General features: G+C 50.4%; 1 protein-coding gene across 1 annotated transcript in view; it reads left to right on the top strand.

The window, feature by feature from the left end:
* LOC119385508 (cytochrome P450 3A6-like) overlaps positions 1–10,568 on the top strand; it is a 33,444-nt gene extending 22,876 nt beyond the window's left edge. The window contains exons 3-4 of the mRNA XM_037652928.1: positions 5,317–5,525; positions 9,621–10,568. Coding sequence (XP_037508856.1) covers positions 5,317–5,525; positions 9,621–10,562 — 1,151 coding nt within the window. The 3' untranslated portion in view covers positions 10,563–10,568. The remainder of the gene's footprint in view (positions 1–5,316; positions 5,526–9,620) is intronic.
* Positions 10,569–12,034: the final 1,466 nt, after the last annotated feature.

Below are 12,034 nucleotides of genomic sequence, written 5' to 3'. Positions count from 1 at the left end.
TGCCAACGCGCCCAAACGGCCGGTCAGGGCAAGGTAGAGGTTGCAGACCTGCCGGCGACAGGTGCGTTGAAGTTTTGCGGCGCTGACAATCGATGCAGGAGCGAACGAACTTCTGCACGTAGCTCTCCAAAAGTACCGTTGGCGAATGCGGTGGTAGGTTTTCGATACCCCAGAGTGTGCACACTGCGGGTCAGAGTGGAACGCTCGCATATGTCAGAACGCAGACTGCGGGGTATTACGAGTAGCCACTGGCGGCCGTCTCCGTAATTGCGTCGGTGGAGGAGGTCGTCGCGATCGGCGAAATGGTGCGCTTGACGACGCAATGCGCGAGTGGATGGTGTCGCCGATGGATCACTCAGCAAGGCTATCAGTGAGGCAATCCAGTGATCCTTGCGCTGTTCAGTGGCGATGGTGTGAATGTCGATAGACGAAACGGCATTTTGAGACACTGAGCTGGAAGTATTGTCGTCAGGCAAGGGGGATCGCAGTCCTGTAGTCGAAGTGCCCAGCGGGCGAGGCGGCCTGAGGGATCCTTCAATGACGACAACCAGCATAGTGCATGATGGTCGGTGATGACATCAAATGGGCGACCATACAAATAAGGTCGGAATTTCGTAAGGGCCCAGATGATCGCCAGGCATTCCTTTTCGGTGACGGTGTAATTGGTCTCGGCTTTAGTAAGCGTGCGACTTGCATATGCCACGAGATATTCAGGAAACCCTGGTTTGCGCTGCGCAAGGACAGCGCCAAGGCCAACACCGCTAGCGTCTGTGTGTACCTCTGTAGGGGCCACAGGGTCGTAGTGGCGTAGTATGGGAGGCGACGTCAAGAAACGACGGAGCTTTGCGAAAGCGTCGTCGCACTCCGACGACCACGAATGGAGGGGCCCGTTACTTCCGAGAAGCTTCGTCAGTGGCGATATGATAGTCGTGAAATTTCGAATGAAGCGCCGAAAGTAGGAACACAGTCCTACGAAACTGCGCAGTTCTTTGACGGACGTAGGTTTGGGGAACTCAGTCACGGCCCGAAGCTTGGCGGGATCAGGAAGAATTCCGTCCTTGGACACGACGTAGCCGAGGATTGTCAGCTGCCGTGCTGCAAATCGGCACTTGTTTAGATTCAGTTGCAGACCGGCGTCGCTCAAACGCGTCAAAACATGCCGTAGGCGTTGAAGATGCGTGGAGAAGTCCGGAGCAAACACGACGACGTCGTCGAGGTAGCACAAGCACGTGTGCCATTTCAGGTTGCACAGAACGGTATCCATCATGCGCTCAAAGGTGGCGGGCGCATTACACAGCCCAAACGGCATGACGTTAAATTCGTACAGGCCGTCGGGCGTGACAAAGGCGGTCTTCGGTCGAGCGTCATCAGCCATAGGTACTTGCCAGTACCCTGAGCGCAAATCGAGAGATGAAAAGAATTCGGCGCCTTGCAGGCTGTCAATCGCGTCGTCTATTCGCGGCAGTGTATACACGTCCTTACGAGTGATCTTGTTGAGTCGTCTGTAGTCCACACAGAACCGCACAGAACCGTCCTTCTTCGCAACAAGAACCACAGGAGACGCCCAGGGGCTGTTAGAGGGTCGAATGACATCACGTCGAAGCATGTCGTCGACTTGCTCGGTGATTACACGGCGTTCGGCGGGAGATACACGATATGGACGTTGCCGAAGTGGCAGGTGGTCGCCAGTGTCGATGCCATGCGTAACGGCCGACGTGCGGCCGAGAGAAGTTTGAGCGACATCGAAAGAAGGGCGAAATTCTTCCAACAGGTCCAAAAGCTGGGAACGCTGGACCTGCGTAAGGTTGTCAGCTATGGAGGAACCAAATACGTCAGCGTGTGATGAACCAGACGTCGAAACAGCACTGAGCGTACTCGAAATTCGGCCGTGCGAATCATCGGGCTCATCCATAACTTGTGCGTCTTCGAGGGGTTCTACGCTGCCCAGACATTCCCCTCGCACCAACGTAACACTGTACGGGGAGGGGTTGATTACAAAACTAGAGGTGCTGCCCTGGGTGACTTGAACGGTCGCGAAAGGCACCAGCAAGCCTTTCCTCGTGCAAACACGGTCATATGGCGAGAGGAGTGCAACGGTGTCGGATAGGCTGGCGCAGTAGACTGACACCGCCGTTGACGAGTTTGCAGGCACTTTTATGTCGTCTTTGACGAGTACCTTGCTCGCAGCCGATGGACTGTCTGCCGGCGTCAAATTAGAGAATGGTGAGAGCTCTATTTCGGCGGGTGCGCAATGAATTACGGCGTCGTGGCGGGAGAGAAAATCTCATCCGAGGATGACGTCGTGAGAGCATGCAGGAATTACGATCAATTCGACGGCGTACATAGCGTCCTTAATCATGATGCGGGCTGTGCATACCGCTGTCGGGTGAATGCTTTGGGCGCTGGCTGTACGGAGGGAGAGCCCGGAAAGTGGCGTCGTCACTTTTCGCAGTATTCGGCTAAGCTTTGCGTCCATAACGGATACAGCGGCTCCAGTGTCGATAAGGGAAGATGCACGAACACCGTCCACAAACACGTCTATCACGTTCGATGGGCTTCGCTGAGGGCTTTCGCAGTTCGACAGCATCGCAGCCCTTGCCTCGTGGACTGCGACGACTAGTTTTCCTGGTCTCGTGGGACCAGACGTGGCCGCATCGGTGACAGCGAGCGGCGTCGTGGTGACGGTGAACGGCGGGTAGATGGAGCGGGGCGAGACGTCGGCGACAGAGGCGTAGGTGGGTCGTAATATGGGCGGTTCGCCGGGCTAGTAGCAGGCGACGCAACTCTAGGCGGCTGCACGCGATTGCAATAGCGCGCCACGTGGCCGGCGTAACCGCATGCGAAGCATATGGGGCGGTTGTCAGGTGTGCGCCATCGGTTCGCTGGGGCAGGGCCCGCCCATGGTGCAGGGCGGGATTGACGGGGCGGCAACTGATAGGACTGGACGGTGGGCTGCAGTCGTGGCCTGTGCGTGACGTCGGCGCAGCTTACCGGTACATCCGCTTCGAAAGAATGTGGTTGAGCGGAGGCTTCGGCGTAAATGTGTGGGGCAGCCGTAGGGATTGCTGGGGGCGTTCTTGCGACCACTTGGGCGTAACTCAAGGGTGCAGGAGTCGTATGGTGCTGGTGGTACTCGGGCATGACCTCTGCGATTTCTTGCTCAATTGCTCGACGGAGCGGAGGCAAAGGGGTGGTCGACGGCTGTTGGACGTACTGCGGGCGAGCAAAGTCCAGCAGAGAGAATTGGCGCGCGATTTCCTCGCGCACGAATGTCTTCATCTCTGCGAGCAACGCGGAGTGGTCGGATATGGTCGACAAGCCAGCGAGCTCGGCGTCGCGCGATGGAGAGCGACGGGTCATCGATCGCTGCCGGCGCAGCTCCTCATAGCTTTGGCAGAGCGTTATGACCTCAGCCACTATGCTGGGGTTCTTGGCCAGCAGCATGGTGAAGGCGTCTTCGTCGATGCCTTTCATGATGTGCCGGATCTTGTCAGATTCGGACATGGTGGCGTCGGCTTTCTTAGAGAAATCGAGGACGTCTTCAATGTAACTGGTGAATGAGTCACCGGCCTGCTGAGCACGTTCACGTAAGCGCTGTTCGGCCTGCAGCTTACGAACGGCAGGGCGGCCAAACACATTGATAATGGCGGTCTTGAAGTCTGACCACGTTGTAAAATCTGATGCGTGGTTGTTGTACCACAAGCCCGCCACACCCGCGACGTAGAAAACGAGGTTAGTCAGTTTTCCTGCCTCGTCCCATTTATTGGGGACACTCACGCGCTCGTAAATCGCGAGCCAGTCCTCCACGTCGGTGCCATCTGCGCCAGTGAAGACCAGAGGGTCGCGGATACGAGGCACACCTGGGCATGGGGTCGGTGTAGGCGGGGCCGTTTGCTGGGAAGCGTCTTGAGGCATCGTAGGCTGCAGGGTACGGGATCGAAGAGCCAGGGGCATCGAATGAGGGTCGAAGTTGTTGTGAAAGCCCAGCACCCTCCACCAAATTATAAAGACGTTTATTAGCGGGCACTCGGCAACGATCGGCGACTGCGACAGTCAAGGCGGGGTGCCGACTCTGAGCGCGAGGAGCGTGCTGTCCGAGAAGAGCGGAAGAGGACGACCCACTAGTAAACGCTCGAGAGGGCGACCCATTACAGGCTTCCAACGCTTCGCTACATTTACAGTATTTATGATTTAAACGCAAAGAAAGTAACGTGGACGACAAGATACCAAACCGCCGGCGGGGACCGAACTTATTCTCATTAATATTGTGCCTAACAAAGAAAAATGAGCCCTTAAAATCCTCCTTCTTTCGTTGATTCTTAGCGAGGGTCTCGTTCTGGCAGACTTGATGCATTCGGGTAGTATGCGAAGGATTATTGGTCAGCTGTCAGCTCGTAAAAAGATCACGGGCTGCGTGATGCCAGCAGGCAGAAAAAGAGTGTTCTACACTCGCCGTCATGGCTGCGAGTGGCGCTGTTTAACACTTTCAGGTTTAATGCACATATATACCCGATAAAGTGGACGGGTCGAGGACTGCCACAGTAGCTCAATTGGTAGCGCATCGGACGTGTTTTTGAAGGGTCCCTGCCGGCGACAAATTATCGTTTAGTTCACATTACTTTCTTCACATTGGTATCATAATTACTAAAGATAAGATACCCTTTGCTTTCCTTGGCATTATTGTCTCTTAGTTCTCATTAACTTAACAGACAATACGCGTAATGCATAGTAAACGTCGGGGAGAACTCGTTTCGTCCACTCACGATCGCTGATTTTATTGGACGAATATAGTCGTTATATTTATTAAATTAAAGCCTAAATTGAAATTTTATTCCGCATATTGTTACGAGAAGGATAGGTAAAAGTTATGATAACAGCTTGAGAAGCCCTGACCCTCTATACACACGGCAGCGTCAAAGCGTGCGGCTAAGTGAGTAAAAACTAATAGTAAAAAATTACGGATAGATGAGCGGCATACAACGGGATTTCTGCATTTTTCTGTGAGTTATGCCAGCGGCACTCGTTGATATCTCGCTGGCACTGCCCGTAACTTATGGTGTACGGCAAGAGATTGACGAATGGATGCCGAAACAAGCTCAGATAGACGTGTGGAGCGTTGTGTGTGTGTGTGTGTGTGTGTGTGTGTGTGTGTGTGTGTGTGTGTGTGTGTGTGTGTGTGTGTGTGTGTGTGTGTGTGTGTGTGTGTGTGTGTGTGTGTGTGTGTGTGTGTGTGTGTGTGTGTGTGTGTGTGTGTGTGCGCGTGTGTGTGTGTGTGTGTGTGTGTGTGTTTCTTTTTCTGAATTCATCCACTTGCAGGCGCAGAGTGGAGGAAGGTCCGCTCTATCATGAACCAAGGTTTCACAGCCACAAAAGTGAAGCTTTACTCCCGCATCGTGAACCAATGCGCAAATGTGTTCGTCGACATTCTCGGAGAACTCTGTTCCAAATCGAAGGTGGCTGAAATGTACCGCCTAACCCAGAGTTTGGCCCTTGATATCATCACGAAGGCGGCGTTGGCTTGGGAGGTAAGATCGTGCGACTGTGATTCACCGCGATTTCAAAGGAGGCATATTGCTTTCATGTGTTCAAGGACCCCTGGCAGCTAAATTTCGTATGTGACTTTTTACTGTAATTTGTGGCTTTGTGCCTGGTAATCCGGAAATTGAATTGTAAATGCTGCAACGTATCGTATAATTAATGCTGGCGTCGTTAATTGTGGCCAGCATTGCGTGACTTCGAAACGTCCACCTAAAATCATAAGAAACTAGCGTCCCATAGCGTGGGAACGCCTAAGATCACGTGCACTCTTGCTTTGGCAGGGTGTCGGAACGGAACGAAAACCAAAAACGAAAAACGAAAAAAAAACGATATTTTTGACCGGAACGAAAACGTAAGCATAATTTTATCTATTATTTCGTTCCGGAGTGAAACCCAAATTTTTTAACCGTTTTTCGATTCAGGAGAAAACAATCCGAAACAACTCAGGTCATGCAACGTGAGCAATTATGCACATCTCAGAGTACAGTATTCGCGCGTACCTCAGGTTGGAATTCCAAAGCAAAGATATGTTGAAATTGTGCGAAAAATAAAACAGTGGCAACCAGAGATGTTTATATTAATGCAAGTGGACATTTGCGGGCCTGTCACGCAGGTCAGCGTGTAGAGGGCATTGTCGGCATCGACGTTTCTTACAGCGAAAGCTGTCATGAGATCACAAGAGCCGATTTCGGCGCCATAGTTGTCCGCCACCGCCGGTGTCCGCAACCGCTGTCGCGTGAAATAACAAAAAAATGAAATGAGAAACAAGTTTGTAGGATCCGATGAGATACCAACCCGCGCCCTGTGCGTGGCAGTCCAGTATATTCCACCACAGTGTCACGCTGGTGCTTGTAACTTCTTCGCAAAAATACTCTTACAGGCGTCATGTCGGGCAAGGAATGGTGTTAACATATATCATATAGCGTGGAAAAAGAGTAAAACAGCAGCCTGGCGACACACAATGCGAATTGCTCAAGGAGTCAGTCGTTGAATGTTTTCAACCCGTTACAAAGGGCTCAGCCATATTTATTCATCGTCATTAGCCACAGCACAAACTGCACATAATGCCTCACAGATCTGTAGCGGGTACCACGATTCTCCGAAGAATGGGGCAAAATGGCATAGTGGGTGCTTCGCTACTTCAGAAGAATTATGATGATTCATGGCGTAGTGGCTACCTTGCATGTGTACTTGTATTAGTTTCCCCAAGAGAGTATATAACTGGCTCTAGAAAGGCCGCTGTTCCAGCTTACGCTGTGACTGTGCTGCGTGTTCCGCTCAGGCCTGGTGATTTTTTTATCAGATCAGCGGTCTCGCACAGAGAGTGCACTCAAGGGTGTGCTGCCTTTGAAATCTTGCTCACTCCCTTGACACAAAGCATTGAGCCTGCTAAAGGAACTCGTAATTGACTTTTGAGAAAATAAATACTACGACTTTGAAGGGTATAGACGGTTTCAAGACTGCGATAATAGCAGCACGTGTTGTACCCCAAGAAACTTCCGGTTCTTCATTTCAACACCGAAGCGGAAAGCGTGTTTTTAAGTTATGTCAGAGTAAGGAAAGACCCTTTTTCCGCCTTCAGATAAAAGCAAGGCGCATAAGTTAAGGACTAACTCCTATAATGTTGGGTATAGATTACAAGCATCTTTATTTGAAATATTTGGCTAGGCACAGGGCGAGAAGTGTTGAAAATATGCGGGCTACCCGCCAAGGCTTTTGTTCCCCGCAAATGCTTCGTCGATGCACGAAACCGGGAGCCGTCCAGGGTTTGTGTTTGTAAACAGCGAAACTGTCTATAGTACTGGTTTGTGCTAGTTGGTAGGAAATTGTGGTACAGTTACTTCCACTCCTCTGCACAACGTGGAAAGAAAGTGTTTTACCCTTGTCCCACTTTCTTATTTAAGAGGAGGGCAAGCAACTACATCACAAATCCAATTATTTTTATGATCACCTTAACTTCAAATTTTTCCATTAAAAAGAAAACAGTCACGAACCGTTACGAAACGTTTTTTTTTTTTTAGCTTCAGAACAGAAACGGAACGGAACATTTTGCGGTGGAACGAAACTAAAACCGAAACGAAAAGCATTTCGTTCCGACACCCTGTGCTGTGGTGTCGTTGAAAGCGCAGTTTTCAAATCGGGGACTTGGGCGCGGTAAAGAATGAAACGATCTGGGTGCTTCGGTATGTTAAGCTTGTTAAGCTTGTTAAGCACGTGTTCCCTCAGGAAAAAGAAAAATTGTTCCTGGCCTAAGCAGCCAGAACTACCTCGAGAGCAGTCCAACAAAGCGAAAAGGGTGAGGAACAATAGCCCTCGCCTGGTGCCAGTCATAGTATTATTGTGTGCGCCCCGCAAATCTCCTGTGACGTCGATAGTACTCGCTTTACTCGTGGAACTTCACACGGGGCCTCTATCTACGTAATACCAGTGGTGATGTGGCGAGGTGCTGCAAACTCAGATGAGCGCTCACGCTTTAAAACCAAATTAAGATATCCTAAAGCTAACGTCCGCCAATAATAATCGGTCAGATGTGCCCACGTAAACAGTACAACCAAACAACACAAAGATCTTGAGGTTTAAATTTTGGCGCCAGGGGTCCTTTACGGTCAATAAGCAGCAAGTATTGAAAATCCGTATCGAAAACTAACCCAACGAACCTATGGAGGATGGCCAAATGCAAAAATGTCTGCCATATAACTCAAGCCAAAGAGCCACGGGAGATTGTTCTCCCTTACCTTTTAATTTAGGAAAGCGTCGGGAAATTAATTTGCTGTTACAAAATGAAGTACACGTTGTGACGGTCCGAAAAAAAAAAGAGGAGCTACAAGAAGTCTTGTAACTTCTCTCTTTTTCTCCCATCCTTATTTGCGCCGTAAAAAATGTACGTATGATGTGACGCAGAATACACACAAACGAGTACCACAATCTCCCGAAATATATTCCACGTGAAATCGACAGAAATTGGAGCGAAACTATGAGGTGGACTATCTTTTGGTGTGCAGTAAAAAAAAAGTTGAAAAACATGTAGCAGCCAAGCAATGAACAGTGCAACCTCAACATCAAAACGTACGACACACACTCACGCAGGTACACTTGCATCGAAGAAAACTATTCCAAAAGAAATGCAATCGCCTGTACTTCTTTTTTTTTGCAAAACAATAGGGTTAATACCGCTACGCGCAAGCAGGAGATGCGATCACTGTTCTCTTTTTCACACTAGCGTTTAAATAGAATAAGAACAACAAAATTTTGTCTTAGCGAAAGCGGTAGAAAAAGGATTCAGGAGTACGTTGGGTGGGGCCCCAAGTTCAGGGCCCCACTGGCTTCCGCCGCTAGCCTAACCTGACTCAGAAGCGTTAATTGCCATTCTTGGTCCGTGCTGGCGAGTCAAACCTCCCACTGCTTCAAACTATTTACAAAGTCGTTGCTTAAAAATGATTTCAAATTCTCCTGCTTTCGGCCACACTCCCATGAAATGTGGTATAAAGATGGCAAACCGCCGCATCCCGGGCAAGCGTCACGGTACAACGTAGGATATATTTTGCTTAGCCACCATAAATTTGAAAGTACTCCCGTCGGGACGTTGAATTTCGACCCTCACGTACGCCGTGCCCGATTTCGATGGCGGACAAATGAATAACACCCTTGTATGGTGGATACGCAGTGAAACGCAACATCAGAACTTTTGTTATAACGACTGCTGTGCGCAATCGTTCGTGATAACCGCGTCATGTCTCTACGAATCTGGCCTCTAAAAGTACCTATCGCTGTATTGTAAGCGTTCGAGTGAAAATTACGTCGATATGACACAAACTAAAGATGGTGGAAAGGAATAAACGTGCATTACTATATCATGACGTTTCAATCGGTGAGCACGGTACGTAAACAATTACCTGCAGCTTAAAAACCTTATGTTGTCAAATCAATGCGGAGTTCACTACTCAGCGTGCATCGTAATCAAAGCATTGTTATCCCACGTAAAGCCCAGCACATAAGTTCAAATTAGTGCTGACATCATACTTTTGGCATTTCATTTTTGCCGTTAACTGAAAATCCTACATGAAACCCGGTTAATCTTTCAGATTGACTGCCAACGAGACAGCAAAGACCCTTTCCTTACATGGATGCGCAAGGTCTTCGAACACGCGGACAAGACGGCTCTCGAGAGCTCATTCGCATTTCCCGCCTTGCGTCCTCTCTTGCTGTTGTTCTACCCTCTGTCGTCCTTCGCTCGCTGCATGAAGAAAATGATGGATGACGTGGACAAAGTGACGGAGAAGCGTCGCACGGGAAAGAGTCCTCGCCGTGAGGACATGATACAGATGATTCTGGACGCCCAGGATAACGCAAAGAACGGGGGTCACGCCACTGGCCAGAAGGTTAAAACGCTGGAAGACCGCCATGTCAGCTCGAACGCCGTAGTGCTTCTGATAGCTGGCTTCGACACCACAGCGTCAGCGCTCGCCTTCTTGTTGCACCTGGTGGCCAAACATCCCGAAGAGCAGACGAAGATTCTGAACGAGTTGGAGCAACGTTTTCCGGGTGTAGGCGAACTATCGTTCGAGCAGCTACACGAGCTCGAGAGACTAGATATGGTGGTCAAGGAAGCACTGCGTCTATACCCTCCTGTCCCGCTCATGGTGGCTCGACGTTGCATTCAGAACACGACGGTTCTCGGACACTTCATTCCAGCCGGTGTGAACATCATTGCACCTGCGTGGTACGTGCATCGTGACCCGGACCTCTGGCAGGAGCCAGAAAAGTTCATGCCCGAGCGATTTTCTGAGGAAGAGTCGAAGAAGCGCCACAGTGCCGCTTATTTTCCTTTCGGCTTAGGTCAGAGGACCTGTCTCGGCAAACGAGTTGGTCTACTAACGATGAAGACAGCCTTGATAAAAACTCTGCGAGACTACAAGCTTGAAATCTGCGAAAAATCTCAAGATCCCTTGCACATGACTGTTCCGAGTCTGGTGGGTAACCCGAAAGGCGGAGTGTACCTGAAGCTTACTGCCCGGTATTCCTGAGCAGTGATCGATCTTGTTTGGATCGTTAAAGGCCAACTCCGATAATTTTTCAGGGTCAATGGATCTCAATAAAATTCGCTGGTACGTTCCTTGGCACGTTTCTCTCATTTGTACCCAACTACACGCTGTAGAGCTACGCAGATTCTTTACAAATAATTTTTATAGATTGCCACGACTCTCCCAACTGGCTTCCCACAATTATTGGCAACATTGTATGTTTGACGTCAATTACGGCAAGGCGACGGAAGTGACGGAACCGAGGTGCCACTACATCGTCTGCTGTCCACAAGGCAACGATCGCGTGTGTTTGGCCAATGTTTCGCTGGTATGGCGTGCGAATATGAGTTCCTTGTGGGCCTGCGTGCGATGGGTGTCAATTGATGTTACGTTGTGGCTGCACACCATTCCCCGTATAATCACCTGAACAGCCACGAAACACTAGCAGCTAACGAGCACCCCTCTTCTCGATATTAGAGTGTTTTAGCTAGCAGTGCCGGTTTGCCGCACGGTAACCGTGGTAATACCATACCGGCTGAAGAGTGCACATGCACGAACGTTGCCGTACGGGAACATTTTGCGTAACGTAAACGGGGTCAACCGTGACCGGGACTATCCATGTAAGCGGCGCGTGGTGCGAAAGGTTGTTCGTACTGAGCTTATATTTATTTTCATCGACCCTACCGACGCGTTGTCGAACGCCGATATCCACAAACTCATGTACTCTTCCCATAGCATTATTAAAAACTTTTAGTTAGTCCGCAAACTCAGACTTTAGCATTTTAACCGATAGCGGCATCCACACACTTGAGCCACCTGGACAAGTGGCGCCATCTGGAAGTGGAATACGCAACCAGGCGTGCACATAGCTATAAACAGGTCATAGAGTTAATATACTGACTTTAGAGGAAGAGCTGGGCCGCGAGACCTATACGCCTTGTGCACCGCCTATAGAGGCGCCACTGATAGCCACCTAGCGGGCGCCGCCGACAGTACGTGCGGGAAGCCGAGCAGACGAGAGCGCTTTGCACAGTTTTGCTGTGAGGAGATGAATGAAGTTCGCGGCTGCTATTTCCCCTTCGTGCGGGTGCCAGACAACTAATTCTACACTGGCAGCCGCAGGAGAGGCGCGGGCCTCTACGAAAGTGGACTTGTGCACGATGTTTGTCACGAACGAGCGCTTCGCTAAGCGCACGTCGCCGATTTCGAACGACGGCATGAAAGCCTGGTGCCGACGGTCGTGCGCGACAGAGCGCGCGCATCAAAAAAACAAGTATAAAAAAAGGCGCCGGGAGGCCGGGAGCGCGCCTCTTACCCTCTCCGCAGAAGACGCCACCGACATAGCCAACGAACGCGAAAGATTGGGATATTCGAGAAAGCAAAGCCGAGCCAGCGGCGCCGTCTGATTCCTCAGACGAATCGGTGAGAGGATCTCACCCTTTCCCTAGCTTTCGCTGTGCTACGCACAGACGAAT

This window comes from Rhipicephalus sanguineus, chromosome 3, assembly GCF_013339695.2.
Source record: "Rhipicephalus sanguineus isolate Rsan-2018 chromosome 3, BIME_Rsan_1.4, whole genome shotgun sequence".
Lineage (NCBI taxonomy): Eukaryota > Metazoa > Arthropoda > Arachnida > Ixodida > Ixodidae > Rhipicephalus > Rhipicephalus sanguineus.
The sequence above is the reverse complement of the archived record's forward strand: the minus strand, read 5'-3'. Positions and strand labels throughout refer to the sequence as shown.